This window comes from Chaetodon auriga, chromosome 12 (assembly GCF_051107435.1).
Source record: "Chaetodon auriga isolate fChaAug3 chromosome 12, fChaAug3.hap1, whole genome shotgun sequence".
Classification (NCBI taxonomy): Eukaryota; Metazoa; Chordata; class Actinopteri; order Chaetodontiformes; family Chaetodontidae; genus Chaetodon; species Chaetodon auriga.
This window is the reverse complement of record NC_135085.1, coordinates 6,021,617-6,039,122: the sequence shown is the minus strand read 5'-3', so window position 1 is coordinate 6,039,122 and position 17,506 is coordinate 6,021,617. Positions and strand designations below refer to the sequence as shown.

General features: G+C 41.2%; 2 protein-coding genes across 2 annotated transcripts; both read right to left on the bottom strand.

Moving 5' to 3' along the window:
• Positions 1 to 13: 13 nt before the first annotated feature.
• On the bottom strand, positions 14 to 3,530 carry atpsckmt (fATP synthase c subunit lysine N-methyltransferase). Its single transcript, XM_076745808.1, has 4 exons — positions 2,985 to 3,530; positions 1,327 to 1,464; positions 1,122 to 1,172; positions 14 to 910 (listed from the first exon to the last, which is right to left on the bottom strand). The coding sequence occupies exons 1-4, from the start codon at positions 3,264 to 3,266 to the stop codon at positions 689 to 691; spliced, it is 693 nt and encodes a 230-aa protein (XP_076601923.1). The 5' UTR covers positions 3,267 to 3,530; the 3' UTR covers positions 14 to 688.
• Positions 3,531 to 4,399: 869 nt separating this feature from the next.
• Positions 4,400 to 13,478, bottom strand: LOC143329765 (neuropilin and tolloid-like protein 1). Its single transcript, XM_076745807.1, has 10 exons — positions 13,141 to 13,478; positions 12,795 to 12,857; positions 12,325 to 12,459; positions 11,988 to 12,236; positions 7,569 to 7,610; positions 7,351 to 7,478; positions 6,578 to 6,806; positions 6,378 to 6,491; positions 6,156 to 6,300; positions 4,400 to 5,154 (listed from the first exon to the last, which is right to left on the bottom strand). The coding sequence occupies exons 1-10, from the start codon at positions 13,166 to 13,168 to the stop codon at positions 4,617 to 4,619; spliced, it is 1,671 nt and encodes a 556-aa protein (XP_076601922.1). The 5' UTR covers positions 13,169 to 13,478; the 3' UTR covers positions 4,400 to 4,616.
• Between the last annotated feature and the right edge of the window lie 4,028 nt (positions 13,479 to 17,506).

The following is a 17,506-nucleotide window of genomic DNA, read 5'->3' as shown; positions in this document are numbered from 1 at the left end:
AATCACCCAGCTTGACAAGTGCACGTTGATTTTATTGAATACACAAACCTAAAAATAGGACACAGTGCAGTTTTCTGTAGATACCACACAAAATAATGTGGTCGATAATCTTTTGTCAGAGGGCTGGCTACATTTTACAGTCACTTTGCAACTCCTCTGTCTGTCAGGAAAGGATGACACAATTCATACATGGGTAAACAATTCAATGTGCACTGCACACTTCTGCACATTATCAAGTTATGTGGTCCTTGATGGTGAGCACCACTTTTCCCCATTAGAAAACAAATTGTCTCGTGTCATCACCACTTCGTTCTCTGGTCTAGTCTGGAGCATCACACAAGAATCAGATGTAAAATAATTGTTTGATCATTCAGCCCACGTTAGGCACAAGTGTGCTGTGATCAATGGAACAAACTGACTTTAACAAGAGTGCAACCACTCATCAGGGTCTGCCAGAGTAAATCAGTTTCTTTGAACTACTTTTTTCATGCCCAATCTCAAACTTGGGCAGTGATGTACATAGACTTTCCATTGAGTCCACATTTTAAAAAACATCATCAAACGATCAGTCTTTCCCAGCCATCTCAGATCCACTGGTGTAGGAAAAGGAATACAAATTGCATGAATAAAAGATTATCCCAGGATTGCAACAAATGATGGCAACTTAACAAGATCTCAGTGTTAGCATTCATGTGTGTGAGTCTGGTGAGTCCCCATGTTCTGGTGTCGTCTTCCTTGTCATTCCACTTTGCATGTGTGCTTTAAACGTCTTGGCATCGTACACCCACACAGTGTCTATGCCCTCCCCAGCGATATGTTCAGGGACCCAAGTCGGGAAGGGAAAGCGGCAGGCCACCACCTTGGCTGTGCTCGGTAACTCGCTTGCCAGCTTCAGCTCCAGCTGGTCCATCTGCAGACACAGACAGCAACAACCACAAATGTCAGATACTCTGGGATTGTGAAAACTTAATTGTTGAAATCAGATTTAGAACTTTCAGGTGATGATGATAATGGAGGTCTTCAGTTCTCTACCAAGCAGAAGCTTTGAACAGCTGATTATGTTTGATTTATAGTGAAAGAAATGCTGCTAAAATTGCTGTAGGACAAACAGAAGAACTCACCATTTGAGGGACTCCAAAAATGACAACATTGGAGTACTGAGCAAAACTGACCTGGCAAAAGAATCAGAAATGTTAGGAGTGGCATGTTTAACAGCTCCATTTTCTTACACTGACACCACACAGCTGTAACAAAAGGAAGATATTAACTGCTATGGCAAAGCAAATGTCACTACATACTTTACTGTACTAATCATGTATGACTGACCTTCCACAAGTCAGAGATGTGGAAGGAGGTGGAGCGGTGGACTCCCTCTCTCCAGGCCTTGTAGCGAGAGTACCAGACCAGCCAGGGGTTCAGTTCAAAGCCCGATGCTTGAAATCCATGCTTGGCTGCTGCTATCACCTGCAAGAGAAAGGAGCCCAAGGGAGATTCAATACATCAGCAGTGATGTTTAGAATCTGTAGCAGCAGGTGGCTGCCAGTGAGCAAGTGAGGGAATACTTCTGAGAGTTCCTTTCTGTGGTATTTCTGCTGCACATCTCATAGATATCAGTTAGATCAGTGGGGACTGACATGTTTGGGTCCTTTGGTTTTCCCTCTGGTGAAGTCTGAATTTATGGAAGTGGTGCCTTTTAAGACACACAAAGCTGCCATGGATTGCTATGTGAAAACAGCAAAACACTAACCGGACAATGTATTTTTGAGAGAACTTTCTGCAAGAGGTGAGGGGAAAAAGATGGAGAGTTATACGTCAAGGACAGGTCACATTTGTTCAAAGGTCAAATAAAGTGACAGGAACCTGCAGTAACAGTAATGTATAATGTAAAGAAATGCTTCTGCAACATTAACTCTCGAAGCTGGCTTTTGATGGTAGTTCAGTAACAGTAAAAACTGTGCTAAAACTTTATTCAAGTCCCACAAGGTGGCGACAAGGTGATAAAAATTTTCCACTTTAGAGCTAAAGTATGACCATTTTTAAATCAAACAGATGCTGAAAAACTGATTCACGCCTTTATTTCAAGCTGATTTAATTACTGTTTACTGATATAGGTCTGAAACTTCTGGGCTTTGCATTGTGCTTACACTGCTGCTCTTCTTTTAAAATGTTGTATTTTTATTTGATTTTATGCTGTGATATGATGCTTTGTCCTTATCTATATTTTGACCCTTACTCTAACTGAATAAAGACTTGTGAATGTACCGTGAGCAGATAAAGACCCACAATGAGATTACATTCACAAGAAGGCAGCTGTGAAATGCCTGCTTCAGTGTAATTGAGACCTGTGGTGAATGAGTATCTGTAGAGGAGGAAAAAGATTCTGTTGTGTCTGAGAAGCGCAGAGACAGCAGACGAAGAGCTCTTTCAGAGCTTTGTCCTGATAGACTTCAGATTTTTATCCTTCTTCTACTCTATTTTTACCTAGCTTCTAATATTTTATTGTGTGGTTTCATGCTTTGCCTTTATTTTTATTTCCATCCTTGTCTCCATCTTATTTCACATTTATTTATTTTTTTATCTGTTTTTATGTCCATTTTGTTTTTTCTATGTGAACTCACTTGGTGCATGTGATTTCTTTCTTGAGCTTTCTTTCTCACTTTGAGCTGCATTTCCTGTGTGACAGGTAATATACAAATAAAGTTTATTGTTATTATTCTTCCTCAGGGATCCCGGGTTTGTTTTAGTCCTCTGAGGAGATCAACCTCTCTACTTGGCCAAAACGATGTGAGACTGAAAGTACTCTATTAGAAATACAAACTGCAAAGAGGAATAATGTGTGTGTGACGTGAAGCAGGTGGGGAGGAAATGTGATGAACCACAGGCACATTGACTCAGTCAGGTCAGTGTAATGAGCATCATCTGGAGCAGTGTTTCTGTTTATCGTGGGCAAAATCACTTCTATGCCTTCAACACTCAGCACTTACTATTCTTCCATCTCCGCTCCCGATGTCCACCAGTGTCCCTGATCTGGCTCGCAGCGCCCTGAGGACATTCTCCACCTGAGCTGTGGTCGCTGGGACAAACGGGAGGCAGACTTTTCTCAGCGCGGGAGAGACAAACGGAGCAGCCACTGCGTACAGGGCGACCAGCGACCCCCCCAGGACCCCCGTGACGATGAGACCGAGTCGGCTTCTGCTCTTCGTTTCCTTGACATTGTCTTTAAACTGCCCTGCCGGTGACTCGAGGAAGAACTCCTCTTGCGGCATGACGCTAGCTCTAAACGGAAACGGTAACTGAACTTCAACGGCACGAATGGCAGCTGGGACCCTGCTAAAGGTTAGCTGGCTAAGCTAGCTGCCCAAGATAAATGTCATGTTTAAAATAAGATGCTAATCAAACAGGACATGCTCGTTATACTCACTGCTCAGCCAAAAGTGAAGAACGAATCTTAATAAACCCAATAATCAGCCACTGACACAGTGACGGTCCTGAAACTTTACCATTCATGAGCCCTGAAAGATGACCTGTGCAGCGCTGTTACAAGTCCGTACGGATGATAACCACAAGCTAACACGGGTTCCGCTCTGCCTTCGTTCCCAGGTCAGTGACACAAGTAAATAAAGAAAACAAAGACAAATAAAAAACGCAGTCACACATTGAATGACAATGCCACGGTGCCATGCGGAGTAAAGGAAAAAGCAGATATTTAATGAAAAAAATAAATAGAGACAATCATATAATAAATAAATTAGTCAGAAAAAGCGGGACAAACCGAAAAACTGACACATAAATAAACATCAACAAATACTCCCAAACAAATAAAACAAATAATTAAATAATGTATTCATTTTGCATCAGAAAATCTAAGTTTCAAGCCCACTGGGTATCATATCTTGCATGAAGCATCTTTGTGTGCCCACCTTGTGTGTCATACCACTTCACTGGGATGACTCATATGTTTCCATTATATCCTGTCCTTGTTAATATCTGGTTCAATGTTTTTTCCTACTTGATTCTGAGCCAGTGAGTGCTCAACACAAAAACACCTACCCTAAAAATTGTGACATTTTTCTTGCTCTGGGGATGCAATAATGTCCAAACATATAGGAGACGCCACAATGCACCAGTCAGTCATAAGATAATCTCAAATATAACACAGTCATACTTATATTCTGGAGTTGGGACTTCAAGCCAAACAAAGAACAAAAAAAAGGAAAAAAGGAACTGTGATCAATTGGAATGGGTGGGAATTCAATTATCTCAGTTTTTGTGGACGTAAATCCTTCTTTGATCCATTCCTGTCAAACCCTAACAGTTTATTTCCCTCCCTCTCCAGTGCACAGTCTCATTGCCACAGCAGTAATATTCAAGATGTACAACAGTTGCTGCTAAACTCTTTGGTGGAGGGATCTTTTTTATTATAAATACTAGTATATGCTTCACAAACTCCAGTTCACTTTGTTACAATGTAGAAGCTCCATTTAAATTTGTCACATTAGACCAATAAACTTAAGTTGTATAAATAGAAATGCAACTTAAAGGGAGTTAAAAAGTCAACACAAAGAACTGAGGTGATTATTGTTTTTACCATTTTCTTATTTCCATGGTGTCTTACATCAAAAGTCATTAGACAGTGTACGGTGGACAGTGTGGTCCAGCCCTGCCATGCCATGGTGGATCTGATGGTGGTGCATGTGGTGCTGGCTGGTGGTGGGACCATCATCCATCATCAAATCATCCTCCTCCTCGGCCCTGTACCCCTCTGCCCCATCCTGAGAATAGCTATGCTTCATCACCAGGATGCTCCTTCGACCTGCTGGTGTGGTGTGGTGGGACAGGCGCGGCGACTGCTGGCTCACCATCGCTGGCGGCAGCGGCGGCACAAGAGCTCCCCCGTCGCCCGCGATGGTAGCGTCCCTCATGCTCAGGTTGCTGCGGCTGCCGTGCACACTGCCGTGCACGCTCCCTTGCTGAGAGCCACAGTGGTGGTCGCGGATGCATTTGGAGGAGGAACGGCGGAGCTTGTGGAACTTCTCAAAGTCTTCGGCCAGGGCGGCATCAGTCAGGTCACCGGATGGGGCGCGACGCAGCGTGCAGAGCTCGTAGTGAGGAGGCTCAAAACCAGGGTGGAGGAGGGCAGGGTCAAAGTCATCTCTGTGTATGAGCAGAGCAAAGAAGACACACACACACACACAAACAAACACCAACATGATGCAGACACAAAAAAGCAGACAGTATGTTCAGACACTGTAAGACATGTGAATATCCTCATGTATATGAATAAACAGTACAAAAACAACAAAAACAGTCCCGTATTTATTGTGCCTTGGTTTTAATGTGCGGTTTGAGCCAGCAGGCCTGTGATTCGTGTACTTCTACACAGAACATTTGAATTTCTTTCTGCACTCAAAACTTTCCAAATGTATAATCTGACAAACCTTTTGGGTATGGGTATCCTGATTAGGGTTTGAGTTCAACAGCATTTAATTAAATCCAGCAAAATTTCAGCTTGTTGAACAAGAAGGCTTTCAAATCCCTGAAGAAATCATTTCTGTTGATATTTTTCAGACTCAAAAAGGTGTTGAATGAATAATATTCATTTAACTAAATAATTTACTCAATATCAACCACATGCATCGGCCCTTTAGATGTGGAGGACCATGTTGCATTTACCCAAATATGAACTGGTTACACTGGCACCAGTAGGTTCAGGTCAAGTCCTTATCCGCAAGTTTGATACACTGGGGCCGTAAAAGTAGTTAAAAATACTATATTGACTTAAACATGAGCTAAACTTGTTAGCAGAAAATTCAAATCCAGCAGACATGAAGCAACATTAGCATTTATTTGGAGCCACTTTATTCACTGTCTTTCTGCTGGTAGTTTGGTTTCTATTAACTTCTGATGGAAATATCTTGCAAGTAAGCTCTTTAATGCTCAACTATATTCACCAGCTGGTTTCTGACTGCTCTTGGGTGGTGGATGGGGGATTTATCAGAGCTTTTTGCTGAAAATAGCTGCTTGCTGCAGCTGGAAAGGAGGCTGATGAGAGTGTAGCAAGCAAGTCAAAACAATAAGTTAAAAGAGACTAAAAAGCTCTAAGAACTAAAGGGAATGCAGATTCCATCCATCACTAAAGCGTGTAAAGCCCTCACCTGCGGATGATGTATTTCTTGCGAGGTTGTTTGATCTGGATGATGACGGAGATGATGAGCAGGATGACAACCAGGCCACAGGTTACTCCAATGATGGTGAGGTTAGTGTTATCCAGCGTGTCCAGGATACTCGCTTTCCTTTTCTCTGGATAACACAGAGAAGAATAACATCATATTCAGCCACGGCCTGGTGTGAGTTTCTCAGCCCTTGTCTCTGCATACCTTTGCAGTGATTCTCATCCCATGGGTAAACACAGTTCTGGATACCGTTACAGACCAAGGTGTGGTTGATGCACATGTTGCTATGGCAAAAGAAAGTGTCTCCTTCACATGGAGCTGGAAAACAAAAAGCAAGAGTCACTGCAGCCGTTGTACACGTTGATAAATGAGAAGCTAAAAGGAACTGACAGAGATTCACTCACGTTCATGGAAGGTTGTGAAGAGGATCCTGAATTTGCTTTTCCTGCTTCCCTCATCTGCCCACAGTCTCACTACGCCCACAGAGGACACCAGCATGACATCGTTGGCCACCGTGGAGCAGAACTTATTCTTCAGGTGCTCGACTGAACTGCTGCCGTCGTAGATGGCAACAAAGTTTCGCTTGCACTCGTTCGAGTTGTGCATCTCGTACTCCAGGAAACGCATGTAGATCTGTGGGTACAAGGTTGAGGAGAATCAGGCTTTGACGACTTCAAGTCCTGCTGCAGGAGTTGGTAGTAACACATTACAAGTAATGCAAGTGAGCAAAAAAGCAGGATGATGACAGAGTATAATTCAAGAGGCAGCTTCTTGCACCAACATCTGGCCAGATCTGGCCCCTCTTTTAACCCGTTTAATACCAAAGTGTGAAATAGATGACACTTACATGATGGTGTTTACTGAGCCTCCTGATTAACACTGAGAATCTCCTAATCTCCACAAGCACATTAAAAATAAGATGCATGTACTGCAGGTGAAATGTAGTTAGCTAGCTATAACAAATGTGTGTGTATTTTAGCTTGGAAGCTCAGTGTTAGTGCTTCAGCATCATGTGAGACTGTTGTGAGAAGGATAGCTTTATTGCATAGTGAGTTGTGATCCAGCCTCCTGATGTCAGATCAGATTTATTTTATACACAAAAAAGTTCTAACCTCATCTGACAAAGAGCTACATGTAACACCACCACCACACAACAAACAGTTTGACATGTACAGACCCTCGCTCTCGGTGGAGCCTTGATGTACCACCTGCAGTCCACAGCCTCAGTCGGCAGCGCCTGGGTCTCTCCGGCTATCTGGGTGGACTCTACAAAGCCTTCAGGACCGCTCAGCTCAAAGTCACAAACTGTGGATGGCGATATTTTGGCGCAACAGTTATGCTCACAAGTATCTGCATTATTATATGGTGACAAAATAACATACATTGAATACTCACATGGCAGAGCTGGCAGTTCCCCATGTTCTTTAAACTCACGATCTAAGCGCAGAGCATGATAATGTTATAAACAAACAAGTCTTTGTGCCATTTTCTCAAGTCTTTCCACAATTAGGAGCCACATATTCTACATACCAGGAACACAAATGCATTTCACATTGTTCATGCAGATAAGCTCAGAATGTGTTGATGTGTTTAAACTGATTTTAACCTTGATGTTGTTTCAAACTGCTCCGTGTATAATGGTGTTTCATGGCCAAATAGTGATCCTAGAATTGCTGATCTTTAGTTTTTATATGGTGAGCACTACAGACACTTTTGATTGGTGGAGAACATATCTAAAACTTATCTGAAGTATTAGAAGTGCTCATATTCAGTGGAACAAATGATTGAGAGATTAAAACAAAATCCAAGCCAAAGGGAAAAAACAAAAAAGATTTAAATAAAAACAAAGATGATAATATTAAATCCATACGGTGCTGAAAAACAAAATAAAAACACAGCTGGCCAAGCCTTACATAATCTATGTCCTAGCACATTCCCTCTGCCCTCTTTTAAACTCCCCTGAAATCCCAATGCCCTTCATCAAAGAAGACAAACACGCAGTTACTATCAGACAGGGAAGAGAAATTGTGTTCTAAACCTTTGTGCTGATGAATCTACTTGCTAGGTGGATTATAAATCCTGATTTACCAGCTTAGTTCGGGACAGATTAGGCCCCAGCAATGACGACCTGGTGATCAAAATGTCACTTCTTTTTTGTTTGTCAAAATTCTCTTTTAAGTATCCAGCTTGAGGCGTGAGGGAAAACCCCATCCTTCAGTGCAACTCAATAAAATAGGAAATAATGCAACAAATACAAGTGACACCAAACCAAGTCCCAGACGTAAGAAGAGCAGGTGATGGATTCCACTGAGGTGCAAATCAATATGGACCTCTTTCTGCATCAGGCCTGTCCAGATTATTCACATTCATTCCTGTGTGTGTGTGTGTGCATGCATGTGTGTGTGTGTATGTTGCAGCAATGCATTTCCAGAGGCTTTATGCCTAATATGAAGGAAAAAATGTAATGATCCGATGAAGGCAAGACATAGGATGGTTTATGTAAATCCTCTCCTAATGATATTCAAATGCATGGCCACCCTGATACAATCGCTGGACGATCCCCATTAAAACATACAAAAAAAAAGAAACCATTCAACTAGATAACACCTGGTAGAAGCACAAACATCAAGAAAAAAATGTACGTTCAGGCGCTCAGTGTCTGCTTACACTACTAAAGCAAAGAGTTAGTGCTTGAAAATCGGACATTAAAGCTATGCTGCAGATTATTATAACCTCTAGTGGTGCTATGGAGCAGTTTTTTTATGAGTGGGTCCCAGTTCTTTTTGCCTCGTGCACTGAATGTAAACATAACTGTTGCTTGTTTAGAAGAAAACTCCACTGGGCACCTTAGGTTCTGCTAAATTAAATGATTAAATAATTCAGAAATTACGCTCGGGCAATAAAAATGGATTCTCTGCTGAGCAATGTTAGCACTGTGTAGGTCTAGCAGCTGCACAATGTGTCATCAATAGAACCTGAGTGCATTTAGCTGGAATCTGCTGAGCCTCTAATGACCAAAAAGATGAAATGTTGATGTATTTTGTATGCACAGCATATCAATGTGCAGTCAGTGTATTATCTCATGCTCATGTGTGAGTCATTTTTCTGGAGTGCAAATAGTCTGAACGTGCTCATGCTCTTTCACATTGCTCACAACTGCATAAAAAAATCCACAGAAAAGTAAATTATATATCATCCCTGTAGGGCTATAAGATGTTTAAATAGAAATGCTTTGAGGTTCAAGTCTCAGTCAAATCACTGTGCATTTTTTAAATGTATCTTAGCATGTGAGCATGTGGGTGAATTAATTCTGTCCTGCCACCAGTGATGAGTAGAATTAGACAGAAGATTAGCATTTGGCATGGGAGACTCATTACATGTGATGGAAACAGATGAAAAACAGCCTCTCCTCTCCTGAAGTATCTTCTGACATGGACAGTTCATGTTTTGGGAGAAAGTGCTTGCTTAAGTGTTTCAGTTTCTAAACACTTAAGTATGCTTAGTAAGTCGTTTACTCTGGAAGGTGACGTGACCATACTTTGAAATAATACAGAAATTGTGTCTGATGTTCTCAAAAGAAAAAATAGCGCTGAGCCCCAACATGCACAGACAACCTCAGCCCCCCCCAAGCAACTTAAAAGTAGGGTGCGTGGGATAGACTCACAGGACTGTAGTCTAAAAGTGGAACATCCCTTGCGGAATATAGAGATAATATACAGAGGCTCAATCATGTTAGAAGAGAAAGAAAGAAACATAGCGGGACGGCTGGATGGACAGAGGGATGCAGATTAATCTTTGCTCCTCGTCTGTGTAGGTGGCCTATAAAATCTTCTGTTAATAAAGCCTCTGCCTCGGACTCCCTTAAGCTGCTACTGCGGCTCAGCGCTGACAAGCTGTATTCCCCTGAAGACAAGCTTTCATTAACTGGTGTGTGTGTGACAGAGGGAACAAGTGCATGCGTGTGTGTGTGTGTGTGTGTGTGTGTGTGTGTGTGTGTGTGTGTGTGTGTGTGCGTGTGCTTCTGTGTGTTTGAATAAACGCTCCCCTCCTCTTCCCTTGTCAGCTGCAGCTGGTGTGCCTGCACTACCAATGGAAATGAGAGTACATTCCCAGCAGCATGCCACCAGACCACTATTAAAGTTTCAATATGCAACTTTTTGACATCACATACACAATTAAAAATCAGCATGTACTGTGCACTGCACCACATCCTTTGATGTCTACCTTAATCAAGTCAATTACATTATGGCACTGGTAAGACAAGTGTCCAGTGTGCATGCTAATGTGTGATCAGGCAGATGTGGCAAAGACAGAAGCGCAGGGACCGTGTAAAAGAGGTGGCCAGTTTTGGGATGGGGCAGCCAACAATGCCAAACTCACAGCAGGCTGAGGGAGTTTGAGAGCGTGCCAAGGAGTCGAAGGCTTAGGGCCGTAGTAATACTCTAGACATCAACGCCCCCAGCCAGACAGAGCTGCAGCTGGTATGATACAAGAGCAACAATATAGCAGGAATGCTAAATTACGTGAAAAAAAGTCAGTTATTTTTATTTTCCACTTCTTTCGCCACACTCTCAAAAGGAACTGGCTGGAGAGACTGTCCTCCTCCAAGAAGTACCAGTCAGTCTTTTCCAAAGTGTCCAAAACCACATATGGTTATGCAATGCTAATTTTTTTAAACGTGACCACAGTCGTTCTCTAACCTTAACCAGGTGTTTGTTATTGTTACCATGACAACAAAACTCCCCTGACCGTAACAAAGTCATTTTAACCAAAACCGTGATGCATCCATGATTTTGATTACTCCTTTGAACAATGATCTTTCTCCGAACCCAAACAAGTCATTTTTGTGCCTGTTCCCAACCAATCCTTAACCACAGCGCTGTGACCTCATGAAGCAGATTTCTTCTTCACCTATGATTCGTCACAGGTTTGGACAGACTGATGTCGTCCTTCTGATGGGAGGCGTAAAAAATTAACACACTTCTTTATGATATTCCAGAGGTCATGGACGAAGCATTTGGACTTGTGCTGGGCCAAGCTCTGATGCAGGGTATACGCGTAGGTGAGGGGAGTTTAAGTGTGTCTGCATGTTACCCATAGAAGCCTCATTTTCCAAGAAGCTAAAATCAGACTAAACCACAATTATAAGCTGACTTACTCAGTTACTAGTTTACTAAAGTACACCTAGCTCAAACAAATGCCGTCTAATACCTTCATGAAAGTTACAATGTCCAGTTTTTGATGAAGCTTTAAGAGAGGTGTCAATTACTTACTGAACTGCCAGCCACATCTCAGACTTTTTCAGCAATTCAGATACATAAAATCAGTGGGAATGATTCATTATTTGTTCTTTATTCTTCATAATTCACACAGATTAATTGTGTGAAAATGAAATAGCATGTCAGTGTGATTATCAGGCTCCAGTCTGTCAAACGACTCAAACTGCATTACAGGGTCTGAACAAATACTGGTCATATTGAACATTATGCTCCTCCATAAATTGGATTATGTGACAACATAACAAACTGGATGCACATTTTCCAAAAGTACGACTGCTTTGGCAGGTTAGGGTTAGCTTATGCTAAACTTTTGTTTATTGCGGGCATGTAGAACAGTTTGGTAAGACTTAAAGCAGCAATAATTGATTTTTTGACCACTTTTTTTGGCAAGCATGACATCATACAGTTGCCTATTTTCATCATGACGAGCAACCATCACTTTACACATCATCATTTGATCCACTTTTAGTAAATAAAGTGCAGCTTTAAGGCCGAAATACAGCCCCCTCATTCAGATTACTTTGTAATCCCTCACCTTGTGTGAAGTTATACCGGGCAGAGAAACCGATGGCCTCCAATTCACCATCGGCCACAAACTTGATGTACAGGTACCTCCCACTGGAGCGGACGTATGCCGGGCTTTCCTGCCCACAGTAGCGACCAATGAGGGGCGAGAAACCAAAGGGCCCATCGCGGACCTCAATGTGGTCGAACTTGCACTCCCAGGACGGCTCTATGGAGTACTTGTCATCAAAGAATAAGTCGATGCACTGCCGGGGAGAGGCTGGGGGAGGATGAGAGGTTGAGAGAAGATGAGGAAGGAGCGGAGGAGGATGAGTGAGAGGCAAAAAAGTAATGCATGAAAGCCTCACCTTCTATAATGTAGACACATTCCCTCTCAGGCGGGTATTTCTCTGGGTAGTTGGGTGAGGTGAAATACCCTCCCTCAGGCTCCTTTACCCAGGTCCCACACTGATCAGCTGGTATCACACCTGAGTTGTTCTTTACTGACAGTAGACAGTGCACAGACAGACAGGCAGGTGAAAGTTAGACAGCTGTTTGCATTTGTCTTTTCTTTAAAAATACTCAAACTTTCTTGAGGTTGGAATTTAACTGTGCAGTTAAATTAAGTTGGTTTTATCAGTTTTGGTCATTTTGAGTTTCAAGGTGCGCCCTACAACACTGTTTGATTTGGTTCGTGGTTTGGTTCTCAAAATCAAATCATGCAATCCAAAAAAAAAAAAAAAAAAAAAATGTGTATTACTTATTAGCATGTTCTTATCTTGATGGACTGTAACAGAAAATAGAGCTAGAATCAGTGTCTCAGGAGGTGATATGATACCTTGACTTTTTGTTTTGGTGGATGTGGCAGACAGCTCAGGTGTGATGAGACTTGCTGCTACAGCTGAGAGATGAGGAGAGATTGAAGAGGGTGATTTAAAAAAAAAAGTCATAAATCTCATTAAACTTTAAAAGAATAGTCCTGAAACTATAATGATAATACACAAAAACACAGCATAAAATATTTCTGGGATGCTTACTTTTAACAGAAGAGAGAAGCACGTCATAAATACACCACACAGGATTACACACCTATGGCCAATGATGATTTTTCTCTGAAAGGAATCATATCTGATGTGTTCACAGACCGACTCTGATATGAAACACGTTTACAGCTGAGAACTTACCGATGGGCAGCAGAAGTTTGTGCACCATTTCTGTTCCCTGAGGATGAGAAGCTCTGTCTCAGATGTTGCCATTAAACAGACTTGACTAAACGTCCCATGATGGGGGGAAAAAATGTTCTTCAGCCCATCAGTTCCTCAAAAAATGCGCCAAATCCGAGAGCAGAGACTTCGACATTTCCATCCCTGTGTCTCTGTCTCCCCGAGAGCTCAAAGGATTACACTCCCGTCCGCCACAAACCTTCACAATTTTCTCTCCACCTTTAGGCTGCATTAATCCTCTCAGAAGATATACGCTCATTGACAAAGCTGCGCCTGCATGGGCCGATGCGACTGACAACGGCCCCGCGTGTGCATGTGTGCGTGCATGAGTGTGTGTGTGTGTGTGTGTGTGTGTGTGTGTGTGTGTGTGTGTGTGTGTGTGTGTGAGTGAGTGAGTGAGTGTGTGCGTGCTTCTGTGCGTATCATTCAGTGATTTAGTGTCTAAGTTCATCCTGCAGGGAGCAACACAATCAGCATCACTTGTCAAAGCTGCAAGTCAATAAAATCAAATATTTTCGCAATGCAGATTTATTTATTTATTTCATAATGTTGCTGCCATTTTTTTTTTTTTTTTTGGAAATGTATCTATTTTTTTAAAAAATTATTGTTCAGGTTTGAAGTCAATCAAGAATGCATTTTAATCCGTTTGGACTGTGTGCACAGTGGTTGTGTTCCAGTGGTCAAAATGCAGCTGAAGTCAAGGAAAAGTTTTCAGCAGAATGCGCTTAAAGTATCCAAACAGAAGTTCTCATTATGCAGCACCTGTCAGTGTTACATTGCTGTTTACTATTAGGTGAGTGGATTATGCATTTATGTGTAAGCAGCATTTTAAGTATATGGCTGATCTTAATGACTTAATTTATAATAATACTATTTAGTACTTAATTACTGTATATGCTGTTTGATAGTTAAACCCAAAGAAATGCATCATATTTTAGAAGCTAATCTGTGTTTTGTATGTTAAATCTTGCTCTGCAGTCATAACTACCACCACCAAATGTTGTGTTTCAGTACCACTAGGATGTGTGCACATCACTCACACATTATGAAACAGCTGCGACTGTGAGAGAGGCTACTGGCAAGAGAGATAATTGGTAGGAGAGAGCGATGGTGAAAATGGATGGCAGAGATGGTTTAAATACAGTCAATGGTGGAGCGTGTTTCTGCACCTCTTGGATGCACTTACCCTTGTTAGATTTGTTCCCTTTCCCTTCATGTGATATGCTGAAGTCTTGTGGCATCTTTTACAAAAAGCATGACCTTGACTGACATTACTCTTCATTAAGCACAGGTAAGCCTCCTCTTATCTCGCGAGACTTGCACAAATTTTTTGCCTTTTCAAACACATCAAATAGGCCATCAACTTTACAGCCACCCTGTTTTTTTTTTCTCAATTGAAACATCTACACCCCCAACACACTCAAAATGAAATACAGAAAATTAAAACACAGCTTGAGAATATCATACATCACCAGACCACTTCCTCAACAACAAGATTGAATTAAAAAACTGATCATTTTCTCACTAATCAGCTGAAAAGACAAAGAAAAATCACTCATTACAGTGATTTGAGACACATGGGGAAATCTAATATACAACATAGAAGACATAAACACAAGTTTTTATGACTGCTGTCAGAGACTCCAGCGTTCAGACAGTGCATCTAGTATCTCCAGCACCCACTCTTTCCTTGATAACACTGAACTTCCAAATTATCCAAAGAACAAGCAGCCATATTAGACCAACACATAACCTCAGAGTAACTCAGGTTCTGATGGCTACCCAATAAAATTCTGTAAACAAATCACCAGGAGTCAAACTCACACGTCAACACAGCTCTTATTTCAGTTTTACTCAAACCTGACAAAGAACCAACCCTCACCTACAGACCTGTACTGTAAGCCTGATTAATTGCGACCTAAAAGTAATTAGAAAGTTAGTAAAGCACTAGCCAACAGATTAGAAACAGTCACATCTACTCTAATCCATCCAGGCCAAACAGGATTTAGAAAGGACAGACACTTACTCACCCTCATGCGTCATCTATTGAATCCCATCAGAAACCACCTCTACACTATGACTGTGTAATTGGATGCAGACAGGACAGTCAGCTGGACATTTCTTTTTACTCCCATGAAGACATTTGGCTTTGGGGACTTGTTCCGTCTGTGTCTCTACATCTCCAAATCTGCATCAGTTTTAACCAATAATCACACCTCTCGACACTTTACATTGCAGCGGTGCGCAAGACAAGGATGTCCACTCTCTCCATTACTGTTTGTCGTTTTCATTGAACCTCTTGCAGCTGCCATTCAACAAAACATTTGTATCACAGCTATGCAAATAAGTTTCACCACAAAATAAGCTTTTACTGTATGCAGATGGCGTCCTGTTATACCTAATGAACCCTTCAACAGTACTTCCAGAAGTCTTCAGTCTCATGTTCATATATTCTAAAAAATTTCAGATTATTCTATAAATTGTGTAAATCTAAAATTCTACTCCTCTAATTTACACCATTTAGAATGAATTTAAATGAATAAATAAAATGAATGCTTGAGTTAAAGTAAAATAAATCGATACAAACAGTTATTTATATACATACATACCTGTTCATTTATACATCCAGACAGTATGAACAGTATGTGCAATGTCAGTGTACCAGCTCATAATGTCTGCTTCTTACTCTGCACAATTGCTTACCCTCCAAACATATTAATATGTTTTTAGACAATGGAAGAGAATGTGACAAATGTGACTGCTATTTCTTGCTGTTCTTCACATGATCATGAAGAAATGTGTCATGTTTCTTCAACAATGATAGCTGTTAAACAAAAGAATGAAATGCTCTGTTAATTTCTGTACAGTATGTCTCCACAAACCCATACTGATTTAATGTCATGAATGGAGACCTAAGAAACTTCCATCATGTATATTGTACGTTAATGCTGTGTTTGCATGTTAAATCACAAAAGATACAGCACATAAAGATTCGAGTGTTCAGTCATCACAAAGCTTTTTGTGCAGCCCATCAAGTGCAATGTTTCTTTTACTGCCTTCACTCTGATTGACGTTAAACTGTAATACTTTTTAAAGTGGATATTGTTAATACATATCGTCTCGTTGAAATATGTGTAGAATACTATGGGTATACTCGTGCATGTATGTCTGTGTATGGATCTCTATTGTAAAAATATACATTTGTTGATGGTGGGTTTTAGTTGCGTGGCATGGATTAAAAGAAATAATTTGGATTTGCAGTTTAAGTAAATTGTGCATCCACCCATAAAAATATTCATACATTAAAAAAATACTGGGACAACAAGACTGCAGCCTAGAGCCATTAAGATTCTACAGCCATGTGAACAGCTCTGTTAAGCTGTACAAATGCCAACAGCTGCCAGCTGAGGCTAGTGGTGGAAATGCCATTAATTTTTGCAAGTATTCGGTCCCAACCCAAAGTAGCAGACAAATTAAAAGTTTGACCTGATGATGGTGCAACAGAAAGGTTAAGAGTTCACCAAAAATATTCTAATTCAACCTAACTGGAACATGACAAAGAATTAAATGCATATTTATTGACACACTGAAAATCCTGCTGGGCATACAGTGTATCCCTACACAAATCACATACATAGATTACATGAGTCATTTACCCAGTTTCACAACCACTGACATTCCAAATGCCACCTTCATGGTGAGCAGTAGCTGATGTTACTCCCAGAGCATAATTTGGACAGAATTGGACAGTACTTAACAGAAAATCTAAGAGCCACTTTTGCCTCCTATACTGTCAGGTTATTCCTATCTGTCATAAACAACCAGCATTTCAACCCTTCCCCTCATTTAATATTCCACTTGTGTTATCTTTTTTCTTGATTTTGCTTAATTTCTCTTTTAATTTTATGATTTTTATTTCTTTTGCCACAAACTGCTAATTGCAATGTAATTTATTTCAACTTTTGTTTGTATTTCTTTTAAGTGTTGGACAGTTGACCCTGATGAACTACTCTGCCCATTCTCTGAGTGCGCTGGCCTTCAGGTCAAGATCTTCTCTTTGAGCTAGCAGTAGTCCACGTTTGTTTTCAGTGTGGTCCCTGATGCGGTCGTGGACATCTTGCCAGGCTATCCTGGCAATGAAATGCAACCATGTCTTTGGTATGTAGCCATTGATTGGCTGACATTGTTTAAAAGCTGCTTGCGTGATGTTTGATTTCTGCACTTCAGCCAAAAAATCTTTGGTAGCTGCCTCTGGATCACAGTTGAGACTGACGATGACATCGTGTCCATTTTCAGTCGTGCTTTCTCTCAAGACTGGATTTCCTTT

Coding starts and splice junctions, on each gene's coding strand:
- LOC143329765 (XM_076745807.1), bottom strand. CDS start 13,168: ATGGTGCACAAACTTCTGCTGCCCATCG. Junction 12,460..12,794: donor CACCAAAACAAAAAGTCAAG/GTATCATATCAC, acceptor GTCTACTGTCAG/TAAAGAACAACTCAGGTGTG. Junction 7,479..7,568: donor GGAACTGCCAGCTCTGCCAT/GTGAGTATTCAA, acceptor CGCCATCCACAG/TTTGTGACTTTGAGCTGAGC.
- atpsckmt (XM_076745808.1), bottom strand. CDS start 3,266: ATGCCGCAAGAGGAGTTCTTCCTCGAGTCACCGGCAGGGCAGTTTAAA. Junction 1,465..2,984: donor GGAGCGGAGATGGAAGAATA/GTAAGTGCTGAG, acceptor TTTCTCTTGCAG/GTGATAGCAGCAGCCAAGCA. Junction 1,173..1,326: donor ACATCTCTGACTTGTGGAAG/GTCAGTCATACA, acceptor TTCTTTTGCCAG/GTCAGTTTTGCTCAGTACTC.